Raw genomic sequence first — 25,568 nt, 5'->3', positions numbered from 1 at the left:
GAGTTCTCTTGACATTGCTGTTTTATCCCCAGCTACTCTGTGACTTGTTCCCAGTAGTGCTTGTCCTCACAGATCATGCATTGAGTGCATGAGCAGGAGAGTGCTCTTGTCCACCTCCCCTCCCTGTGTGTTTAACTGAAGTTCATGATGAGCTGTTGAAGTTACCAGAACTATACTATACTATAAAACTGTACCTTTTTTTTTTTTTTCATAGTGTGTACATGAAAGAAGAAGCTGGGCTAAATGATTACTAGCACAATAAGGAAAAATAAACCCCTTCGCTAAGATTTTTTTGAAAAAAACATATCTATTTTCTGGAGTTTAATCTGTGCCAAGATTTCTGTTTGTGGTTTCCTTGCTTACTTGTATTGTGCTGTACCATCTCCAAAGATGTGTTCTTTTTACCATGTTCAACTTTTCCCAATGTGTTGCATTTTTCCTTTTTTTCTACCTGAAAACAAAACTTCTGGTTTTGACTTGTCTTATATTTTGTTCAAGGATGGAAAAAGCTGAATGTGTTTGACTAGTGGTTGAGTTTCTGCTGCTCAGCTCTTTTTCATGATACTCACTTTTACAGGGTGATTTGTACAACAATTAACATTCCTCCAGGCTGAGAAGAGCTCTAATGGAAGGCTGTCTGTGAGCTGAGAGAGCAGCAGAAGTGGTCTGGGAGTAGAAAGATTAAACAGTGAGGTTAAACAGGTCAAATGAGAAGTAACAGTCAGTTGAAAAAAGTGCATAGTACAGGGGATTAAAAGAAGGGATGAAGTTTAATGGCCAGGCTCTGCAATGCAGTTGTTATGTATAGGTAAATTGTCTTTGTTTTGACATCAGTATACAGAAGTTTGGCTTTGTCCTTGAAACTCAAAATGTTATTTTGTAGAAATACAGAAACCTGATTTCTTGCATGTTGCCTTTACCACATACCCCTGACTTAGCGAGCTTCTAGAACTCTCTGTGGAGGCGGTTTCAGACTCCCATTCCCTGGCAAAGTAAATTCCTTCAGCTGGCAAAGGCAGCTAATGGTTTGCAATCTGTCTGTGCTTTCTCACAGGTGCACACAAATGCAACTTCTAATAGTAAGATATCACAAATATTATCAGCATGTTTTTATTTCTGCCACGTACAAGCAGAATCCAAGATCAGATAAAGGAAATGTCATGTTGACCTGTGGCTGCCTCTGAAATACTTTTGACTCTTGGCTTCATGAGTTCGTTTTCTTTAACTACTGAGGCAGATTTCTTGTCTGTGATGGTGAAACCAAATTTTCCATCATGTATTATTAGAAACGAGTGCTATGGAAGATCTTGATGACTCTTGACTAAAAATTGTTCTACTACCCATGACTTGAAAAATACCAATAAGCTAAATGCTTTTGGTACATTTTGAGGCTGAAATGTATTAGCAGTGGATTCCAGGAAGGAGCAAAGTTGAAATGTGTATTATCCTATTTCCTCTTATTCTTTGTAGATGACTTCCCCATATTAAAATGTAACAGGGCAGACAGGGACCATAAATGTGCACTCTGTGTGACATAAGAGTGAGAACTGGAGGGTTCAGGCTGGGTGGGACTTCTTCATTTCTCTCTGAGAGGAGTTCTGACAAGTCTGGAGGGAGTTTTGCGCAGGATATTCAGGGGTTTTGCTACAGATCACCTCAGTGAGATATAGTATCACTACTTTTCCCTAGTGAAGAGAAGGAAGAATTTGTTACTTTTCTAAAATTCATTGAGCCTTTGTGGTTTTTGATTCTATGCTAGTGGTTTTCCATTTTATGCAGAAACATCTTTCCTTGTCTTATGTGTAATGATAATGAATAATGAGGAAATGGCTTCATAGGTGATAAAGGACATTACAAAAATCCTGCTGTGAATTAACTGTAAGCTAAATTTTGTTCAAATCATCAGCTTTGGGCACCGCTCTCCTGCTGTGTTTCATCCTTCCTTCCTCCATTCTCTGCTTTCTGATAGGCTTTTCATCCTGATCTTTGCCAAGAAAGCATAAGGCATTGGAAAGAAAGGGGAGTTAATTGTATTTAATGGTGGGTCAGGAAGGGAGGAGGAGAGATAAGGTTTTTATATCAAGGGCCAGCACCAATACTGAATATAGACATGCTTTAAAGTCTGTTATATTAAAATTATTTCAAAAGCAACTGCTTCAGAAATATTGGTCATCTTGGCAAAGCACCATGATGAGTTTTTTTGAGATCTGAACTCTGGATGACCTAGCACTGGCCCTGTTAAAAAACCCTTTTTCCCGGCAACTTCCTTGTATCTTTATCCTCTTCTGCCCCCTAAACCACCGACTGATAAGCAGAAGCCTCAGAACTGGCTGTTCCTGTCTTGATGGTTGGAATAGCTTTTCCATTTTTTGCAAGGAAAGGTTTATGGAGAGTTTAGGACCTGTGTCTCCAGGACCTTCTTTCTTCAGATCTCGCTGAGCCATCTCAGAGCAAATTTGTGCTTTTATGTAGTGTAAGGTAGAAATATCAGCTCAAAATGAAGTCATGTGCAATGCTAACTCCTAACCTGCCCCACACAGAACTGCAAACACTTTTACACCCCTCCATTTGTGAGCATTGGAGGTTTGGGTGGACCACAGAAATATCAATGCCCACTGTGCTGCTGCTGCCCAGGCCACCTTTGGTGAAACAAACTGCTTGGCACACAGTTCACATTTGAAGGACACTGCCTCTTGCACAGTGGGGATGTCTGCCTCTTAATCCCCTTGGTTGTGTTCTCCCCAGCCTGTTTTGGGCAGCCAGGAAAGACCAGTGGGAATCAGAGCACTTAGGGTATACGTTTATGTGTGTCCTCATCATCTCTTTGATTCTGTTATGTTTTCACAAAATATTTTTTTTCAGCTGATAAGGTTTTTTTTTTTTTTCCTGATGGGTGAGATTCTTGTCAGAAAATACCAGCCAGAGTTGGGAAAGGAGTTTCACAGAAATATATTGCTGTAATAATACCAGAGAAAATTTCCAAGCATGATCTGAATGCAAGGCTTGATTTCTTTTGCTATGGGTCAGAGGAGCATAAATTGTGCCTTTCATCTGTGTGGTGTTGAATTCTGCAACAGAAATGCTTGGTATTTAGTATTTGGTATTTTATTTTAACTATTTTTCTGCTGAAAAATAATGAAGATCAGAATAGTGTCCATATTGGTAATAATACAGTGTCTGGTCCAGCCTTAAAAGTTACAAAGCTCTTGGCAGATGAAGGCTGTGAGTTTTTATCTCTGGCAATTTCCATTCTAGCTACATAACCTATGGCAGAAGGTGAGATCCAGGATGACACAGGTTAAGAAGAATTTGATATGTTAAGTATTGCAAGAGGCATTGTAGAGAATTTTCTTCAATTGTCATGGTTTTTAATGGGAAGAAAATTAAATTCACTTAGTTTTTAAGTTTACAGCTCACAAGGCTGGAGTCTGAGTATCCTAAGACTTTACAGAATATTTGATATTCTGTATTATAAATATTATACATAAATAAGCTACTAAATAAATATTGCATAAGAAATTTTGTTATGCAGGGCAGCTTCCTTAAAAGTGTCAAAAAGTATATTTCTAATTGTGTGTTGTTAAATCCTACCCCATGTATTAGGTTGACTATGGCAAAAGCTTTTACACAAACTTCATTTTTTCTTCTGAAACTGATGGTCTTTTCCTGAGTTTAAGACATTTTAATGATTTTTATACTTTATCTTTTAAAAAATGATAGCTGAAGATATGCCAGATTTATTCTTCCCCAAATGGCTTGTGATTAAGCTCATCATTTTGAGTAGCTGCTAATTTTTTTGAGGGATGTGTGTAATGGACTAATTGTTGCTAGAATTAACTACATCTATAAGGAAAGTTTATAGATAAATGGAAGCTGGGAACAGAGGAAGCTGTTTCCTTTTTGAAATGTGACCACTGATAATGTCTGGAAACCTGAAAGCTGATGCACTGTAGTTTTGTTTCTATGCTCATTATATTCCTTGGTGCACATAGTCAATATCTTTTAAATACTGAAAACTGCAAGAAGGCAATAGACTATTTTGATTATGAATTTTTTGCTTGTGCTTTCTTTAAGGGTTAAAAATTAGTGCAAAAGATAAAATTATGTGTATTATATACAAGGTCCCTTCTCTGAACACTTTGAAGGGGGAATCTTTACTGGCCTCTGCTCAGTCATGTTGAGCTACAACTTGATAGAATAAGGCACTTAAAGAGTGCATAAAGATTTAAGAGTGCAGACATTGTTGGATTTCTTTTGCTGTCATCAGCAAAGGTAAAATATTGTTTCCTTTATTAAGCCCTTGTCAATTGATAGTTGTTATTCAGATTAAACCTAAGATATAAAAAAAAATTAAAACAGCAAATACCACAACAGATATTTAGCTGGCAAGTTGTGAAAGTTGTGCAACTCTTCCCCAGACATGGAGGTGCTAGTCTTTGATTTGAACTGAGCAATTTCCTGAGTTCTACTCATGGATTTCTACTCTGCTGGATTTAGTGACCAAATCTTGGTGGACTTTCATGTGAAGATATATTTGAAATACTTTTTTTCAGTCTTTTGAAAATTTACACAAAATTTCAGATGCCAGGCTTGTTTCACAGCTTTAGAATTAGTTTTCAAGGAAATGTGTGTGTTTCCATGTATACTGTAGATTTATTTAAAAAAAAATCTTCCCATCAAGAATAAAATGAGAGAAAGGAAAATAGATCACTTTTTTCCATTTTAAGTTGATTCTGATGAAAAGCTACATAATGCAAAATTTTCATAAATCCAGCCAAAGAGTTGGATTGGCAATTCAGGACTATGACCAGCAATGCAGTGGCTGATAATGCAAGGTATGCTCTTACAGCTACTGCATAACAGGCCAACCTAAAAATAGTGAGCAGCTGGGCATGAATGCCTTCCTTTCAGCCTTAAGCTTCCCATGGAGAAGCCCTGGAGAAACAGAGCTCTTCTTGTAGCAGTGGAGTATGTGGGAGAGAGCAGTGTTGGCCAGGGGATATAGAGGCCCTGGAAAGGATGGGGAGAGAGCCCCAGGGGGATGGTCTCAGGGCTGGGTTTCACACACAGCTGCAGGCAGACAGGGCCCCTGGGTGCCTGCCTCAGCTCTCTCAGCAGCTGTGGTCTCTGTGCTTTGCTTTGAAAGGCTAGATTAGGGTACAGCATGTCTTCACGAAGTTATTAAGTGTTTTTGGAATATATATATATGCAGAGTAATGTTTTGGGATGCTGTACTAAAAACCTGAGGCTAGCCAGGTGTAATGAAGTTTATGATGTCTGCCTGAAGGTATTTGCAGCCTACAGTGGCAGCTGTGAGGGGCAGATTACATCTTTCATCTCACCCTCAAGCCGGTGAGTTCAGTGGGAGAGAGGTCCTGCAGCCCCCACACTTTATTTTCCTCTCAGCCTGGCTCTGTCTCTGAGCTGAACTTTGCCCTGAGACCTCGACTAGGTCCCTGAGCTGTGGCCCAGGAGAGGATTTTCTTGCAGCCCTGTTTGCTGGGCACTTTGCCTGGGGCAGCCCCTGTGCAGCCACATCCCCTGGGCTGTCTCACTCATCTCGAGCCCTGGGTTTAGGCTGTGCTCTGAGCCAAGGGCATGCATGACAGGCCAGGAGAGTGGCCACAGCACCAAGCCTGATAGAGCTCCAAAAGGGATTGGGCAATGCTCTTGGCCACCTGCTGTAACTCTTTGGGACGGTGCTGTGCAGGGCCAGGAGTTGGACTTGGTGGGATCCTTGTGAGTCCCCTCCAACCCAGCACATTCTGTGAGTGATTCCTTGCTCTTATGTGTGTTCTCTAATTGTTGTTATCATATTTCTAAAGTCCTGGGTGGTTTTCTCATGCACAGTTCTTCACAGCAGTGCTGTTCCTGCTTCTCCATCAGGGCTCTTCCAAGGCTCTCCCTGACCCACCAGCCCACCCCCTTTTATCCCAGTTATCTTCATTAGCCACAGCTGCCACCCAATTAAGGACATCACAGCTGCAGCCCATTTAGAACAATTAGGATCGGGGCAAGGCCACTTATACAATATATAGATGTTACTAGGACTCCTACTATACTTATTGGAGATGGCGCAACAAGGTTACCTTGATGCTACTTTTTCTCTGTGGTGAGGATTCCTGCTGCTGCTGTTCCTCCTTGTGTTCCATACCAGTGGGGGATGATAGGGGTCACAGTATGAAATAGGGCACTGGGAGGGCCTCATGGCATGTGTGGGCTTTGTATTGATGTGACCCAGGTTTGTAGGGTTTGCCTTCTATGCTATTTTGTTTCTTCATGGTGAGCTGAGACAGGGCATTCAGACTATCTTCTCTCCTGATGTCCCTGTGTGTCACATTATTTATGGTCTTTATTAATAAAGCAAACCCCAAATTCTCCCTCTCTGCCTCCACAAAATCAAGTTGTGGCTGCATTGGACAGACTTGAAATAGCTATGAGTAAGTATTCCTTATTTTTCTAAGGTTCTGAGGCTCAATTTGCCACTTCTCTGATAATATCCTTAGAAGAAATGCAGCCAAACTCTAGGTCATGTCAGCTTTGTGCTCTTGGGTAAGAGATATGATTTTACCTGTTAAAACAGCATTGAAAAGATCTTTAGGGATAATGATGATTGGGAAAGTAATCTTTTGGGAAACCTTCTGGTTGTGGGAGCAGGCATAGCACTTTTTGAATGAGGGAGGAACGTCAAGACAGATTATTTTAGAAGTGTATTTACATTTCCAGGAAAACCTCACAATCAGTTGATCTTTGCCTTACTCTAGTTCACAGTGTTTTTAAAGCAGAGATGGGGCTCTGCACCCCCCTGTCCCTCCTCCCTGTGCCTCTGTGTGTGTGTGCACGTGGGTGTTTCTGCAAGCGTTGTGTTAAAAAGCAATTGGCATCTGCTGACTTTCTCCATCTGAAACTGCTTCTTTTTGGGCATTTGAGCTGATTCTGTGCACCCTGGCATGTGCCTGGCCCTGGCTGACCCTTCATGTGCAGCCCTGCGTGCCCAGGTCCCTGTCAAATGTGGTGCCAAGGCAGAGGAGCCGTGGTGGAGGTTCCCCTGTTTAGGCGCTTCCGTCTCCATCATGAGTGCTGTCATCCCACATAACCCTGACAGAAGGCTGCCTGTCAGCTGCAGGCCTGGGGTGGGCAGGATCCTTACTTTCTGTGATTTCCTTGCATTAAAAACAGGGAGAAAGGGGAATTTCTGAATGAATGAACAGGAATTCAAGGGGAATCTTGCCTGGCTGATGGCGTGGTTGGTAGCTGGCTCAGTTCAGGCAGGGCTGTATCCCGTGCCAGCTGCACACCCATGCGTATGCACACACATCTTGGGTGAGCATTTTGTAGGAAGATCCTGTGGGGAAAGGTGTGTGGACATTTGTATTTAAGTGGCCTGATTTATTCCACTGGGTTCTATTTGATTGGTTCCTTCATGTTTTCCCAAATGCTAGGAAGGCCCTGCATTTTTCTTTGCTGTGTATGTTTGGCAAATGCATTTCAGATGACTTTGGCAGGCTTTTGAAAACAAGGCTTGAGCTTCTGTGAGTATTCTAAAGTTTTTTCCCCTTTATAGGTAAAAGTATTGGAAGATACATACTATTAGTTGCTTGTTAGAAGGCAATTTAATCCTCAGTGTCTCAGCCATGTATCTTGATTTAATTATTCAGTTATCTCCTCATGAAATAGAGTCACATTATTGCATAAAAAAGAGTGAGCATTATCTGGCCATTTTTAATCTTCAAGAAAGATGGTACTATTTTGAAAATGTTAAAAATAACAAAATTCTTTTTCAGAGATTATGGTAAAGGGAATGTAATATGGCTGATTTGTGTGTGCATGTTTGGTTGGCCAAAAAAGAGGCGCCTGAAGCAAGCTGTTAGAATTAAGGGCCAGTTCGAGAAGTCCAGGTGCCCTTTGGTTTCAGTGAACAAAGTCTGCTCATTAAAGAACTTATCTCTGTTTTGAAGCTCGTTTTTTTTTTAACTCTTGAGCAACAAAGCATATATTTCAAGAGTTTTTTCCCAGAACTATCTGAAACTTCTGGCTTTCTTTGTTCACTCCAGCTGTCAGCAGATTTCAAGGTGTGTGTCTCTGTGTTTGAAGAAGTTATCATAGATATTGGTGACAGCTGGGCTTTGAAATGCTCTTTGCATTCAACACAAAGTACATGAGGAGTGAGTCATGGACATTTATAGACCATACTTGGCTTCATATGTAAGTCTTCTAATAATGAGCCTGCCTAATTGAGCTGGGGAAGCTCATGACTTCACCATGTTCCTCAAAAAATGATCCAGTTGCTAAAGTTAAGGATCTAAGCAATGATTTTTTATGATGCTACATTCAGTTAATCAACCAAATTAGGATTTTCATCTTTTCTGTCACTGCCAGAGGGGTCCAAACTGGTGTGATTTCCACTCCTCAGGGGCTTCCAAGGGTGTATTTTGTTTTTGCTGTTTTAGTTATTTAAATTAGAAAACATGAGGCTGTGCATTTTGAAGGTAGGACTTTGCAATTATGAAGTTCAGTGATCTTTTCTCCGTTACCACTTTAATGCACCGTACATTCCTGAGCAAGGTAACTGAATGCAGCAAATTATGATTAATCATGTAGAATTAGAGAAGTTTGTAACTTGTGTTTGTTAATGCTGTGTCTGCTCCAGGTGTAAACTTAACCACCAGAAGTCTGCAAAGACAAAGCTCTCTGAGCTCTGTGCAGTTATTCTGGACTTGTTTCCATCATGTCTGGAAGAAATACTGTTAAAAAAAGTGAAGGTGCACTCTTGGATATAACAAAAGTTTAGCACTGACAAAGCGTCCTTTCTTTTATCCTTCTCAGGATTTTCAGAGTGTTTTTCAAAAGTCAGCTTTTGTTTGACTTTCTGAGCATTGGAAGAATCTCTAATGCTGTTCACAGGCCTGAATGCCTGGATTCCACAAATTTGCCAGGCCTGTGTCTTCAGTTCATGCTGCGTGGTTCAGTGTTACAGACTTGTATTGTAAAACCTCCTGACTTCAGACTGCAATGCCTGCTAATGTTGATTTTCTTTCAAGGCTGTATAAATGCACACGATGCAATTGAGAAAACTGTATAATGAGTAATAATTCTGTATAAAAATGAATAGTAAATGTAGGAATAAGAAAAAAATGGAAGGAGAACATATTTTCATGAGACTGTGCTTGCAAGAGTGACCTGCAAATATGGAGGGTTTTGTACCTAATTTTAGCTACAATGTTGAATCTTTTCTCACTGTTTACTTGGGAGGGTTTAAGTCTTGGTGTTACCTCTTGGCTGTTGGAATCTCCATCGTGCTATAGCCCATGTTTCCAAGATGGGCAGCAGTGTCTGTGTGTGGGGAGCAGCAGAGGGCACAACATGAAGGTGCGCTGGGAGTGTTGCAGGGACATCACCCCCTGCTGCTGCCCAACACCTTTTTTGGGTGTTTAGACCTGGTCTGGGAAAATAAGTGGATGAACACTGGAAGCTAGTGAATGCAGATAACAGGAAGATATGAGTTTGAGAGTGGAATTGTCTTTTGCTAACACAATTCAGCTTCCTTTTCGCAGCATGAATGTTCAATAAATTTTATTTCTCAAGGCTGTGTTTTCAGAGCACATTTCAGGTTGTGTTCCTGTTTAAAAAAATTTTAGTGAGGAAGCATCCTGAATGAAATTTTGAACTTTGTCCAGTGACAAAGAGAAAGAGAGAGAGAGAGACCTTGTAGTGCCTAAATGGAATTTATTGTAACTGAAGAGGAAAAGCTCTGAAATATAAGACTATGTAGTTGTGGAAAAGCATTGTGTTTTCTGTCATCTTACACTCATTTGACCTTGAATTAGAGCAATGTCTTTGACTTGAGTATCCATAAGACAAATTATAGCAAGAACAAATTGTTTTAAAGCACCTATTATTATAATTTAATTTTTTTTATTAGTGCATAACATAAAGTTACTAAGTGCTTTTGTCCTGTTTTTTTGTTGTTTCAGGCTCGGGTCACAGAGAAACATGAGAATTTACACTTCTGAAATAGGTGTGAATGGGATTGAAGGAATTCCGTGGAGGATTCTGAACTCCCCTTCTTCCTGCTTCAGGAAAGATGAGTGAGTGTATTGTGAAATAATTTATAATTAACTCAGTCCTTACTTCAGAAGGTTTTTAGTCAAAACAGGAAGATACAATTCAGATGGCTGTATGTAAGAATGGAAGAAATTTCAGATACTACAGATACACCTCCTAATTACAAACATCAGCCTTCAGAATCTGCTGTTCCTGTTTAGTAATACGAGAGTTTCCATTAAAATATAGTATGAGCTTTCTGTAGTAAATCTCACCCCCTCCTACCCCCACCAACTCTCTGCTGTAAATGTTCGGTATTTGAAAGCTTTTAGTCCAATGTCAAAGAAAGCTGAACTTACAAAATTAGTTTTGCCTTTCTTGAACTGATTCTGAGTGGGGCTGTTGCTGGAGAAAAGTGCAAGGTTGAGCTTTATTAGGCCCCTGCATGTGTTAGTGAAAGAGACAGGTGAGAAACAGCAACAGAAATGTTCATGTCACACCTGGGTTGCTCCTGAAGTCTGTAGGAGTGCAGCTGATATGTTAGTTCCAGTGGCTGCAAATCCAACTTTTGTGTCTTCCTGCCCCCTCCCTTGCTATACCTCTGCCCAGAGAGCGAAGGAAAGGAACTCCAAGGCCAAACCCGTGGGAGGATAAATGGGACTTCACTTTGGGTTGTCTTTCTCTGCCTCAAGATATGTGGGGCCATCATTAGGAAAGGGCACATGACTTTTCTGTGGAATTTTCTGTGGAATTTTCTGTGGAATCTTGACATTCTAATTGTTTTCAACTTCATGCGTGCCTCACATACGTCACCTTCAGATACTGAGCAATGAATAAGATCTGTGCTTCTTAGTACACCCTGGTCAAAGTGAAAAGATACAAGTCCTGCTGGAAAAGCACATGGTGTTTAAGCCCTGGCTTTGGGCAGAGGTTTCTCCCTTTGCATCAATGCACACAAGGCCATGCATGTGGTCCTGTGGATGAGGTCCTGGTCATGTGGTCCAGTGCTGAGCAGTGCATAACAGGATGAGTTTTCAATTGCAGGTGTTGCTGACCAGACAGCTCCTTCACCAAGCTGTGCTACAAGAAATATTTAAGAGCCAGTAAAAATGAACCCTAAAGCTGGCAGAGTGACAGCAGATTTTTTTTATTAGTTTAAACATTCTTAAATTCTTGAATCTAGCTTAGATTCATTATGTCTAAATTGTGTGCAGGGCTGAAAATGGAGGGTGCACCATCCAAAGCAGCTTTGGGTGACCTTCTGAGACTTTTACACTTGTACAAGGGAGCAGGTAACACCTAAAGCAATAGGTGTGTCTGGACAGCACTCTCAGCTTCAGAGGGCCAGAACCAAGATGATACCAGGCTGCCTACAGCCCTAAAGCCAAAGGACATGCCTTGGGTGGTGTCAGAAGAAAAAGCAATGATATTTTTGGGTTGAAGTTTTCAGGGACAATGTCTGAGGCTTTTCCTGAAGGGCAAATAGGCAGCAAGTGCAAATATATGCTGGAGAAGAGCAGATTGCAGCAAGGTTCAGGAGTACCCCAGTACTTGGAGTGGGTAAAAGGGTAGGCAGCAAAGCCAAGAAAGAGGTTGTCAGTGGTGTATCAAAAGCATCTGGAGCTCAGTGGGTGAAGGAGGAAAGCAAATGGGAATAGTAATTTGTGTGGCTTCTCCAGAACAGAGAGTAGGATGAAAGGATGCAGTGGAAAGTGAAGTGGGTGGGAATTTTTCTGTTCAACCATCTACCCCAAACGCTTTTTTTTCCCTCCAGAGATGTTTCCTGGTAGGCTGTGTTTGAAACCAAGTATTAAGGAGTCTCCCCTGCAGCTGACAAGAGAGAGAGAGGTGAGAAAAATTCAGGGAATGAGAAATCAGGACTTTCTGAATGAGGGAAAAGAGCAAAGGGATGAGAACTGTGCAGGCAATAATGAGAAAACAAGTGTTTTGAGGGGAAGTTTTGGAAAGTAATGGGAGAGCAGGGATCTTCATCAGGAAATACACAGTGGTAAGATTTGATTTCCAGCTGTCTTGGGTTTTTTATATGTAAATGGAGGGAAGGAAAAATCACTTTTCTCATCAAGGAATTGGAGAAATCTCACTATATTTGCTTGCTTGCACAAAGAGTGCTTTAATGTAAGTGTGGGAAAGCAATAGAAACATTTTGGTAGTACTTCTTGTATTTTCTATATTTTGAAGAGGGGTATGCATATGGTACCACAACCTGGGGTACCCATCAGCCTACACACCCACCCCTGTGTGTCTTGAGGTTTTTTCTGAAAAGATGCTATTTTTTCCCCCTACCTTTCATATACTGACTTGCTTAGAAAAAGACAATGTTTTAAAACTTTATTTTGAACTTTGTCCTAATGAATTCTAGCCACATTCTGGCCTGAATATTCACTGCTTGATGGTAACATTAAAATGGCTGTGAATGTTTTAAAGATTTGGGTTTTGCATAAGTACCTTTTGTCCTGTGCTGGGTAGGATGGCTGTCTCTTGGCAAAATGTGACTCCTGCCTGAAACCAGGGCAGGTCTGAAGCTGACCTAATAGCTCATAAATTGGCATACTTTCTCAAAAAGGTGATCAGCTTGGCAAGGTTTGGGCTGGTCTGTGCTTGTGGTTGCATTAACCTCTTCTTTGTGTCTGCTTTTTCTTCAGCTACAGTTGTGCTTGCAAGGTGTTTGTGGTGTATTTGCTTTATCAGGAGGAGACTGGGGGTGTCACACATGGCTGAAAAGTGCTCTCATCTTTCCTCATTCATTCCCTATGTGTGTCATACAGAGCTGGGAGTCTCCTGTTTTAGCAGTCACTAAAATATGTTGATAATATTTGCTTCCAACAGGACTCTCTTCTCCTGTACATCCTGTTGCCTTCCTCTTTCAGCCTGTTTCTGGGTCAGTCTGGGGGCTTTGGGAGCTTGTCCTGGCTCCCCAGGCCCCTGGCAGTGGTAAAAGGGAGGTGCTGCTGACTGAGCTGTAGCACAGGCAGGCCTGGGATCCCCAGTGCTGTGGAAAGGGAAGGGAAGAGCAGGTCCAGCAATCCTGACCTTTCTGGGAGCATCACACCTATCCCATATGTCTATCCCATGGCTGTTCCCACTGTTTGGCAGGGCAAGGCTGACACCAAAGCAATGTGGCTGTGTGTTTGCAGTTTTCCACTGCTGGAATCAAGTGTTGGAAACTTCCATTGATGCCTGGGAGCTTCTTAATCCTGAATGTGCTCACTAAGGAGCTTGTCCTCCATATGAATTGCCTGGCCATGTTACTCTTTGTCTGTTTCTAACTCTGTCTATTCATCAATTTTATTTTATTTTTTCAAAACAACTCAAAATATAGGTAAAGCAAAGACTTTATTGTATCTGTAAAGATGCTGACCTAGCATCAAATGGAAGAGTATGATGAAGTGATAAATGTTTCAAGCCCCTGGCCTTTTATCTCTGATTTTCTTTTTTTTAAATGTTTCTCAAACTTAAGTGATTGAAAAGTTTTCCAGATCTGATAACTGCAAAGATTTCAAGTGAAACTTTTGGCTTCTGTCCCAGTATGAGATCATACAAAGTGATATTAGCTGAATTTGTACCAGAGTTTGAAAAGAAAATGAAAACACATTACTGTTAGTGTCTCTCATCTATTTTTCAGCTATGCTGGACAAATGTTTTCTCATTGGTTAAGTTCTGAGTACCATTTGAAATGTTTTCAAATATATGTGTGTGTATATATATATGCACATTTTCTTTCTAATATTGTATTTAATTTAAACTCTTTGGGTTTTTTATCCTTGTTAGCAGAGCTCCTTGGATTTCATTTTACATAGAAGTTTTTAAATCTAGTACTGCAGAGAAAACTCACTACAAGAGAAAGAACATACTGAATTCCTGCTGCTATTCCAGAATGACCTTAAAACAAAATCTCTAACCTGTCTTTTTGTCTGGTTTCTGTGACAGGAGACTTTGAAAGCAATGGTCCTTGTAGGGCTGTGTGTACCTAATAAGGGTAAATGTGTGTCAACTACATGTGTTTTGTGGGTCTCCTTCCATAGAGAAATAAAACAAGATAAATAATGCCTTAAGTTAGGCATTTAGATTACTGAACAGGGCCGAACTTCAAGGCTGAACTTGCAAACCCAAGCAATCGGACACTAGAAAATTCTACATTTAAAGCTATTAATCCATGCCCTTGGTAAATATTCATTTTGATTGCCTTTAATTAGAGGATTGCGTGCTTCCCCCCTCCCCCCCACCCCCCAAGGCCTGGGTATTGTTCAGCACACAGCATGGCTAATGCTTAATGAGTGGGTAGGTTGTTGATGTTTTGTTTCTCACCATTTCTTGTATGGCTTTATTTACTGCATGGTTGGCAGATGGTGCGCTGAATACAGAACTACTCACTTCCTCATGGAGATTTTCCTGGCATTAGCACCATAAAGCGTTACTTTACTGCATGTTTTTCAGGGAATCTTAATCAGGAGTGCAAAATAAGACATTACATGTATATTTAACCAAATTCTGAGCCTTGACAGTTAATTTTCTGGAAGAAGATGGTTGCAGCACAGTTGCCTTGGTGTAAGATCCATCAGGTTCTGTTGATTCCTTCCCTCAGTCTTCTTTTTTGTAGCAGAAAGCAACAGTGGGTCCAAGCTTCCACAGAGGCATGAGGTATCTCCATAACTCAAGTAGTTTGGTGGAAATGTTTTAAAGAGCTATAAGTTCCCTTCTTCTCTCCAATGTTTTTCTTCTTGCCATTGTTAATTGTACAAGAGAACACAGAATTTCACATGTCAGAAATCTCTTCTGTAATCAAAGGAGTGGATATTTTGTCCAGCAAACTGGCTCAGCAACCTGCTTCCAGCATTCAGTGCACGTTTGAGACCTGATGGAAATGAACAAAGCTTCAAGACCTACTGTAAGCTACAGAAGAGAACACCCTTCATCTGGTTTCTGTCTTGGAGGCTGTAAGCTCTTCAGGCTGGAGCCTGTGCCTTCCCATATGTCGATGGAGTATTTCAAGCACTATAGTAGTATAAACAGCAGTGGATGAGGTCATCATATATCAAACAACATAATTAAATCAGTGCTTTATTCACTGTCTGTGTCTCATTATGGCTGCCTCCTAGGTCACTGCAGCCTTGGAGATCGTGTAAGAACTAGAATGTTGCAACAGCCCTTGCAGAAACGTTTGCTTTGAAGTTGGTGCTATTCACTTAGAGACCAATCTTCATAAAAATGTACTTTTGTAAAATGTGGTGCTATTTTGAAAAAGCCATGTAAAAGGGAAACGCTTACTATTGATTTTTTTTCATAAATTGTCATGCACAAATGTCAGCTGCTGATCATATGACTGTGATGGGATTTCTTGATTGATTAGAAGTCTGAAAGCAATCAAGTAGATGATGTATTAGGAAAAAAATCAGATTTCTCGGAGGGGAACATAAGTTTAAAGGGCCTGCAAAGCAACCAGATTTCAGTCATTGGCATGAAACTGGCATTTTTTAAAGTTAAGTGATGCTTTCTTTTGGCCGCTACTTTAAAGTGCATTCCCTGTAAAACAATATAGGAAAATATTTTAAGATGCTCCTTCCCCATTTCACAGTTCTGGTACCCACACTTTAAGTTTTCTGTTATATCAACACCTCTAAGTGTTTTATATAGATCCTTATGTGTGTTTTACAAGGAAGTAGGCTACCATTTTTGTCTGAGCAGTAAGGTACTTTGAAGTCTGAAGTCATAATAAGATATGCACGTAAGCCTCGTGCCTCACCACGTATGGTGCCGTGGGCATGTGTTATTGCTTACCTATGCCTTAATTACTGTACACATGTAGCTACAGGAATATATCCATATGGTTTTCCTACTGTAAACTTTCAGGTGACTTGCTAATCTAGGCCAGTACTAAGAAACAAGGGCTGGTCTGAGATCTTAGAAATTACAAAGCAGGCATACAAATTTCAGCATCAAGGCTCTCCCAGATCCACTTGAAATCAGGTTACATTCATATTCTGTCTTGTTTTTTGAATAGCAGCCCAACAGCATGCAAAGTTGTTATGTTGTTACTTGACCTGCTGTATCCCAGTATTCCTGCCAAGTAAAAAAGAGGAAAAGGTATTCAGGACTTATGTTATCTTGGCTTTGCCAAAAGTGAAAGAGATATTTTTTCCTCCTTTTTTTTTTAATCTGGGGGTTTCCTGAATTAATTAATATTATCTGATGAATTTACTGAAATAATGTATGTTCTTCCTCCCTGAAGTTTTTCTCTTTGTCTCTGGTGCTTTTCCTCTCTACCAGTGATGCCAGCTCAGAACCATGAGTTGGTACCATGCATTAGGGTATAATCTTTGCTAATCTTGAGCCTGAAAGTAGGAAACTGAAGAGAGATCAAAAGCATCTCTCTAATGTTCTGCAGTACAGGTGGGGTCCAGAAATCAAATATAAAATCAAAGTTGCGCTGCTCAACCAAATACCCTCACTGAGAGTGGAGGACATCTGCCAGCTGGGCTGCCCCTAGGGCTTGTTTGCCCTCCAAAGCACTTCCAAAAACCTGCTGCTGCAAAGATGGGAGGTGGGGATGATGATGAGGAGTGTCTTGCTGGAGGTTCCAGTCAGTGGTTCCCGCTAGGTAGCTGCCTTGCCGGGAAGACAAGCCTGGCAGGGTAGGAAAGCTGAGGGAAGGGCAGAGAAGGCTACTTACCCCCAGGCAGAGCTGGAAATCACCTGGCTCCTGCTCAGCTAGTGAAACAACAGCAAGGAGAGAAAGAAGTCTGTCATCCTGCCTGAAGATGGGTGCCTTCATGTGGTTCTGGGGTGCTAGGGAGAAGTCAGTTCTAAGTCTGCTTTTAATAAGAGCCCTGCTGTTCCTAACCTTTTCTTTTTTCCAGTAACCTCGAGTTAAAAGAAGATCAGTGGCAGAGAACAGAAGTATAGGCTGCTCAGTACTTAAAATTTCTAGTCTTCAAAATATAACTTCAATTTTATTATGTTGCCTTAGCGGCTTGATTGTTGACTGGTTAGGCACTTGATAAACCTCCTAATAAAAAGAATAGATGTTTCTCTTGGTCTTGTACTGTTTGTTTTTTCTTTATTCATGTTTTGCTATTCTTCTGTGATTCTTTTTTAAAATAGCCAGAGTAAAACAGAAGTGGTAAACTTTAATTTAGAGGTGTTAGCAAGAGGTGGCTCACCTGATAAGGGTCATCCAGGCTTCACTGGTTCTTTGATATAATCCACTACCCGCTGTGGTTCATCCTCTCTTAGTATTACTTCTGTTATAATTGCTATCATCTCTGTGCAGATGATAGCTTAATACTTGCAAATGACCTAAATATAATGAATGTCAAGCCAAAAAAAACCCTCTAAAAGCACACACCTATGAGAAGACAAGGACAACACAAGGCAAGCCTGTTAGGGCAAGTGTGAACAAGTGTTGGATGTAAAGAAGAAGTGTGGGTTTTGTTGGTTTTTTTTGGGTTTTTTTTTGTTTTTTTTTTTTATTCCTTTGCTACTGGGGCACAATTCTCATTTATATTTGCAGTCATCAAGCTGAGGTGTGTTGAGTGCAGAGCCTAATTGCTTGTGCACTGCATGCTGTGCCTGCACAGCTTTCAACTGGGAGCCAGCTTGGAGCACAGGCAGAGCAAGCTCAGGTCTGTCCATACCTGCCTGCATACAGAGCTCTTCAGAAGAAAGCAGAGACACCTATTTTCTCTTTATTACTACATTACACCAGAGGCAAGTTCTCTAATTAAAATTTGCAGTTAGCGTGGTGTGCTATAAGTGCTATAAATTTTGGTCATGTCAAGACTTCCTGGTGGTGGGAGGAGAGGCCCAGAGAAGCCAGTGAGTGCAAACAAGGGCTCTTGTGCAGATGGTTACAGCAGCCCAGCCCCTGTGCCCCATCCATTTTATTAAAGCACCACCTATGGTGCTTTGTACCAGGAAAATTGCTGAACAGTTGAAGAGAAAATGTCAGAAATGCTGGATGCTGGAGGAATTAAGATCTGCCTTTTCCTGAAAGTGGTTCTAGTCATATCCTCCTATCCACTAGGCTCCCATGGGAAAAGGTGATTGAGAAGGCTCAAAACCTTCCTGCTCAGAAAGGCTCAGCCTTCTGCTGCCTTTGCCCTGGTGCGTTTGCTTCTGTTCATCTGACACAGTAGGGAAAACCTGTGAACTAGGATAACAAGGATGGCAACATATTAAGAAATATGCATTTTAATAAAGGGGTTAGAGAATTGATTTGCATATCTTACAAGTAGAGAAATAGAAACTTGGAGGGTGAAGAGTTTTCTGAATGGGTTCTGATTTTTACCTGCTCAGTCACTGTGTTCATTTACTTTGGCTATCATGATGACTACCGAAATGCTATCATAGGTTACTTCCCAGGTCTTCTTCCTGCTTTTAGGAGCTGGATGGCTGAAAATACAATCCTGCATTGTGGTGTTTCCACCCCTGCCTTTAGACCAAGGAAGAATGTCTGGTTACTTTCCTTTCTGGGATGGGAGAACTTGATCATATGAGGTCAAAAGAGGTGCTGGCTGGCATGTAATTACCTTTTCCTTCTAGGATGATGCTTTTCTCTTGGGCAGACTGGGCAGAAAGCCGTGGGTCTGGGCATTGAGAATAGTTTAGCAGTGTGTGTTTGGGAGGGAGGAGCAGAATGGGATAGTATTCATGTGAAGCCCCTGCTTCCTGTCGCACTGTATTTGACCTGACATAAGCAGCTGACATAACATCACCGTGGGCGTTGCCAGCATTTTCTTTTAATATTAAATCTGGGGAAAAAAGTTAATAACTGTTTTCTTCTTAAAAGGAAGGAGAAAACCCCAAAGGATCTTGGCTGACTCTGCATGCCCTATAGGTATGTCTGGCTGGTTTTGATGAACAAGGTGCTGTCCTCCTGTTTACCTCTCTCAAAGGAAGTGTCTGTTGACATAGTCTGCATTTCAATCATCTTTATTATACAGCTCTCTGGGAAGCCTCCGGGGCAAGTCAAGCCAGCCCTGAAAGAGGCTTTTGGTCACAAAGAGAGGAGTCAGAACAGACACCCACAGTTTGTACTTCTTTATTTGCAGAGATCTCTGCCCTGATAACCTCAGACCCCAGAGCCGCTGAAGTTGCCCGAGTTTGGAGTGGTTCAGAGGCACAGTGGGCAGGGCTCTAAGTGGCTGCTGTATCCACCCATGCGCTGCAGCCAGGATGGACCTGGCTGTGCCAGCTGGCTTTGATGTCCAGCCTAGTGGAGGCTGGGTTTTCCCTGCCGTGGGAGAGATAAGTGGGTGCTTCCAGGTTCAGAGGCATCTTTCCCACCCCTCACGTCCCTCAGGTTTTCTGTGCATGCTGTCACCGTGCTTGGTGCTCTTAGTGTGGCTCAAATGTTCACAAGGCTTCACATGCCATTACCTGTGACAGGATTATTCAGTGGCATCCAAAGCCTTGCATGTTGTGGGTTTGTGTTGGTGTCCAGAATTCAGTAGAGAACTGCTGTTGGTTGTGCTATCAAAGCTGTCGGTTTTTAATATTAGCATGAGGAGAGAGCTTCATTTCAGATTGAAATTTATGCATCAGAACTGAACCTTTGTGGGTAAGTGAACTGTGGATGATTTGTATGATGTTTTGGAAGTGTGCTGTATTATTCCACGCTCATGTGTTTGGAATAAGTGAAGTTAGCTTTGGCTTGCACTGATGTGATATTTTCCTCTAGTGCTCAAGGATGAGATCTAGATAGATGCTTGTGAAAATGATGCTACACAAAAAGCATCCATCTTCTTGGCAAAAGGTGAGGCCCTGACTGGCCTCAATGTGCCCTCAAGGCCTCTTTCTCCAAATCTGTGCAGCTGCTGACACCTCTGAGGGGCTAAACACATCCATCTTTTGGAAGAAGAATGGCTTTCTACTGCACTAATAGAGAGTGACTTATAAACCTTCCTCTCTCAAGTTTTCTGCTGTCCAGACATGGAAATTTATTTTATCTTCAATAGTTCCTACCTTAAGCCAGCTACAATCTCTATCAAAAACTGTTACCTAGAAAAGCTACAGATGGTTAAGAAACAGTGCCTGAGTGACCCAGTTGCAAAGAGTAAGGTGGTACTTGTGGTGCATGGGGAGCTGCCTAACAGCTGAATGTTCAAATATCAATTAAAATAATTTGCAGCATCATACACTAATGATGAAAGCAGCTTGTGTCTTCATTGTAGCCGAAGATTTCAAGGGCCAAATTCACTGGAAATACAAACAGTGGTGCAAATTATATGTTAGAGCACAATTGTTTCCCTGCAGGCTATAAATAACTCCTATTTTAAGACACTGGGGGTTATTTGTCTCCTGTGGGAGAGACTGTATTCTGTGGTGTAGCTGACCAGAAAATGGTTGTTAGTGATAAAGTGGTGTAATTTGCATTGATTTATTATTCATTGGCTGTGCGGATCAAGTGCAGCTTACTCAGCAAGAGGGATTGATACCAAATTCTTTTGTCGCTTAAACAAATATCCCTGCTGAGTATAAGTGAGGGATGAGATTGTTACAGAAGAGTGGTGTTATCAGACACCTTCTAGCTTGTAACTCTCTAAAATCTAAATCAAACTTACTGAGAATTTGACTCCAAACTCACTTTTGAGCAACCTGGGTAAAGAGGGTTTGATAACTATTGGAAGTAGATGCATATAAAAAAATTAAAAGGTAATTCCTTGACTTTGCCTAAATTTCCCACACCATGTAACATGCACATCCTGCTTTGGAAGTTCTAGTGATTGTGTCTGGCAACCTGCACCCATAATAATAAGCCTGTATTGGCTGTTGTTTTTAGTGGGGGCAGAATTATCTTAAGGATATGACATGATCATTCTTATAAGGATTTTGTCTGAAATTGTTAGCTTCAGAGCTTCCAGGTATTTTGAGACATTCTATGATTGATGGAAGAATGATATTATCAATGCCTACTTTGATGTTCCTCTGAAAACTGTATCCCTTGGAAGAAAAGTACTTAAAAGACTGTTGGATTTGTCTTCTCTTGCTCCTCACCTTTTACATCAGTTTTCTGTTTGTGGTCGTTGTGGGAAAACCCGGAAATATGAATCAAATGCTTCCTTCAAAAAACAGAGGAATATATTTCTTAAGTGTTATTTTTAAGTTATTCCTAGGGGAAGGGAGGGTGTTTTATGTTCAGATTCATTATCTTCAGGTGTGCATGGCCTCTGCTGCGGGTGTTGAACCATTCCATTCTTCCCTGGATTATTATCAGCAATGATTTCACAGATTATTCTGCAATTCCACTGTGATTTTGGCTGAAAAAAATAGTAAAATTAGTTACAACATGGGAGGTAAAGCAATGCTGGAGGGAATTCTTAGAGGCTTTCTGGTGATCAGTTTTTCTTTGTACATTGACTGAGCATCAGTCTCTCTCCACAAGTCCTCATCTACAATCAGCCTTTGCATAAACACTCCCTGTCCTGCCCTGGGCCGTTGCTCTTTGCAGCCTGGAGTGAACTTGTGGAAAGAGTGCTGTAACTATAAATTACTCTTTTTGGGCCAATTGTTCTGGGGAAATCTGAACAAAATAATAATCTTGGAACTTAAATGTTCTCATAAAAGAATCATGTCCTATCCATTTAAAACTGAACTATTTTGCAGCATATTCCTTCACATTTTTGCTAAAGGTTAACAAAATTGTTTAGACAGCTCTAGTTGGTGCACATCAATCTACTTTACAACCAGCTGATTAATGTCTGACTGATTTCTGCAGCAAATTTCTCTAATCACTTCTTATTTACAAACTGGGGTGGTTTTGTTTAAAGCAGCTATGCTGTGAGTGTTCATCCATCTTAAGAGTTCATTCCTTGACTGAAGTAAGTTTAGGAAACACAAGTCTAATGAACCTCTGTGACAAACGGTGCCCATAAAAGAAGAGGTCATATGCAACATCTCTGGTAGTGTTAATCCCTCCTGTCATCTCCTACAGATGTAGTAAAAGAAAATAAATTCTTGAAGTAAAGACAAAGGAAATCATAGCGAGTGTAGGAAAATGAGAGAAACAGTTACTCTGGAGCCTGCAAGGAGCTGTGCAGGAAGGCAGGAAACTGGATTTTCATTATCCAGGCTATTGGCTGACAGCAAGTGATGTGAAATAATCTACAGCTTTTTTTTTGAGAACTTATTTAAACCTCATAGACTTATTCTGCTGGGAATTACAGAGGTTTCATCTTTAGAAAGAAGTTAAACTATTCACTCTTTCTTCAAGTAGAGTTAGGCACTGGGCCGATGTCTCTGCTGTGATACATTGTGCTTCATTACAGACTACGAGTGCTGAATCCCTCTGTATGTTTATTCTGTTGGTAAATATCACTTTAATTGGTATTACACAAACTTTTTCCAATGGTAAACATAAGAAATATTCAGCAGCTCTGTGTCCCTATGGGGAACTCAGTTGGACAGACCCCACAGGTATTGGGATGCAGTCTTAGCAAAATTATTCACTTTATACTGACAAGCCAGTTTAGCTCTGTGGAATTATGGCATGGCAGAAACAATTCTCAAAGGTTTTGAACAGTCAGATCTGTTCTACAGAACGTCAGCATAAGTTGTGGCATGATTTTGCTGCAGATTTTGGAAACAAAAACCATATAAGTGGATATGTGAATATTTAATTAATTATTTAAGGACTACTGAGAATCCCTTAGTCACCTTCAGCAGACACTATGCCTTTTACTTTTAAAACAGGCATATTTTCCCTACACTTTTATGACTTGTTTCCTTCTATCACCATGTACCTCTGTGAGAATATTCTACACATGGCTTTCAGTGTAAGAATAATTCTGCAGGTTTCCCTTTACTCTCTGTACCTCCTGTTCTGATGACTCAGATGTGTTTGTGATATTTCCTAGTGATGATTTCACCAATTCTTTTAGGCTTAGGTTACAGATCAAAATTCTGACCAATGTCACCTTCAGTTTGACTTTTCTATTTGCATCTTTTGCAAAAAAAGTTATCTGGTGTTTTTGGATACTTGAGGACTTCAGAAGAAACTGCTAAAGCTCTTGCCCCATCTCTCTTCACCTTATGATTCTCTCTCTCTCTGCCTTGTTCCTTTTGCTGGTTTTGGCATGTCCTCTTTTATCTTGTTGTTGTCCCTTTATACTGCTTCTACAGAAAGACTTCCAGCCATATTGCCTTAATTATTATTTTTCTAGATTTCCCTATACTTTGCACTGCCTTAAACAGAAATGAACTTTATTTTAGAAGCACCTAACATTCTATCTTTATTTTATCTGTAATTTGTGCAATTTTTGGAGACTGACTCTTGCACTCCATCAGCCCATGGTACTTTCTTCCCTCAGATTTTTGCTATAGTTTAAAGTGGAACTTCAGTGGTTTTGCTCTTTCTTAGGAAAACCTCATCAAGATATGCAGGTCCCTTCCCATTTACATTTTTGCCATGATTTCTGCAGAAAATCAGGATTCTGGTGATCAAAATCTCTCAGCTCCTAGAGAAGGCAGATTTGCAGATGAGAGAAAAGCTTGGATTTCTGGGTTACATTCAAGAAATTAGAATATTTTTTAAGGGATAGTCTGTGTTGCTGTAAGGAATGGCAGTAATTTTTGCTGAGGCTGTTACAACAGCGTCAGAATATGTCAAAAAAGGATGGGAAAGGGTCTGAAGATGGTCATATGATATTCATGCCTGGCTTTAGTGTGCAGGATGTGAAAAAGGAAGAAGATATATTAATGGATAACGAAAGAAGAGTATAAGTGATAGAAATTACAGTGATGTTAACTGGACCATCAGGTCATTTAATAAAAGGTTTGTGCTTAACTTGACAAGGTGATTGGTTGTGGTCAGTTAAAAACAAGGAAAAGGTTTGTACTTAAATGCCAGATGGTTAGAGAAGTTGAATCTGAACTACCTGTGAAGACAAATGTTGTAGAGAACAATAGGTGCATAACAGAATAATAATCTTGCTGGAAAAGAACTTGCTGTGTTCAGGAAGAACAGTAAGAAAAAGTACTAGACTGTCCATGAGTGTAACTGTGAAAGATCATTAATAAAACCCCAAATCACCCTACCCCCTCCCCACAAACATAACAAGAAAGGACATAGTGAATAAAAGAGTATCTGTTCTGGTTTTAGCAGGTAATAATGAGATCATAGAAAATCTAGACTTGGGAAGTAACTTAAGATCAAGTGATCAGGAATTGGTGTAATTAAAATGAAGGGAGGATTAAAAGTTTGTCCTTAATTAAAATTTGTCTTTGAGAGATAGCTAACCTGAGTTTGCCAAGCTGCTAGCCATGCTGGTTGGCTGCACTGAGAACTCATCATGGACCTGAATAGTGCAGAAACTGGGAGCTTTTGCAAGTGCTCCAGCAGTCTGAATTTTGTGTCCTGAGGAAGGAGAAGTTGTCAGAAAAGGGTGAAAGTTAGAGTTGCTAGAACTCAGTCTGAATGGAAGCTAACAAGTGATGTTTATATACATAGAAAAATAATATTTGAGCCATATAAATAACTTTCAAATAACAAGAGGACTAATATGTAGTCCCTGCTCATGCAGAGATTAAGCATAATTTAGAAGTGGCCTCTGTGTGAAAAAGCCAACCCCTCTCATATCTGTCTGAGGAAACTCATGTGGTGACCACTGCGAGAAAAATATTTGAATATGATGGAAAGAAAGCTTGAACATGGCAGCGCTTCTGAATCACATAAGAATAGATAAACTGTATAAGTGCACACTCAGAAATTGAAGGTAGGAGTGCAAGGATTTTTAGTAGATCCTTCAACACCCGCTGCCCAGGTCTGGGCTCTATGCTTTGTGCTTAGTTGTGTCTGCTGTCTGGAACAGGAGTAGTTCTGTGGTGTTGCACTGCTTCACATTGTGGTTCTTGAGTATCACTGCATCAGTTCAGGAAGGTTTAAAGTATGTAAACTTTAGGGAAAAGTTGAAGAAGAGGGTGTGAAAAGAACCTTAAATGTGATGCCATGTTAGGAAACTGAAGGGTTTACTTGGAGATTTTCTGGCTGAATGTAGATGGTAACATGACCAGCTGTTGTACCTTTTCTGCCCTGTCAGAAGGCAGTGGCATTTTTGGGACACTCAAGGGGACAATGCTGTCAGACTGGTTAAAAAAAAGTACAGAGTGAGAGCTTTAAGATGCTGAGACTGGAAGAAAATGACTGAAAGGGTATGACTGAACTTAATACTAGGATAAAGAGAATGAAATATCACAAGTGACGTTAAATTTGCTGTGCAAGCAACTCCCAGAGTTGGCATCAATTGAAGAAGAGGAAGAAGTTTTAATAGTAGGGAAGGCTTTTAGTGTTAGGGGAAGTTAATTTATGTTTGTGGCAAAATGTAGAGTTAAAAATTTGGGAGATAAAATGATACATGTGTTTAAGTGCAAAGGAGATGTCTTGGAAGGTGAAAAGGAGTGAGTGACAACATGGTTTCATAAGCTTCTCAATCTGATCTAAGGCTCCTGGTCTGTGTGCCTCTTCTATTCCTTCCCGACCACCTTAGACTGCTTTGGCAATCTTTAAATGG

The 25,568-nt window shown here is 40.6% G+C and overlaps 1 protein-coding gene across 10 annotated transcripts in view; it reads left to right on the top strand.

The window, feature by feature from the left end:
• LOC134420058 (uncharacterized) overlaps positions 1-25,568 on the top strand; it is a 261,128-nt gene that overhangs the window by 124,841 nt on the left and 110,719 nt on the right. For all 10 annotated transcript variants that reach the window (XR_010028241.1, XR_010028233.1, XR_010028237.1 and 7 more), the window contains one exon: positions 9,975-10,088. Coding sequence is in view for 1 of the 10 variants with exons in the window: in XM_063159764.1 (XP_063015834.1) it covers positions 9,975-10,088 (114 nt within the window). In the remaining 9 variants the exon portion in view is untranslated. The remainder of the gene's footprint in view (positions 1-9,974; positions 10,089-25,568) is intronic.

Source organism: Melospiza melodia, chromosome 1, assembly GCF_035770615.1.
Source record: "Melospiza melodia melodia isolate bMelMel2 chromosome 1, bMelMel2.pri, whole genome shotgun sequence".
NCBI lineage: Eukaryota > Metazoa > Chordata > Aves > Passeriformes > Passerellidae > Melospiza > Melospiza melodia.
The sequence above is the reverse complement of the archived record's forward strand: the minus strand, read 5'-3'. Positions and strand labels throughout refer to the sequence as shown.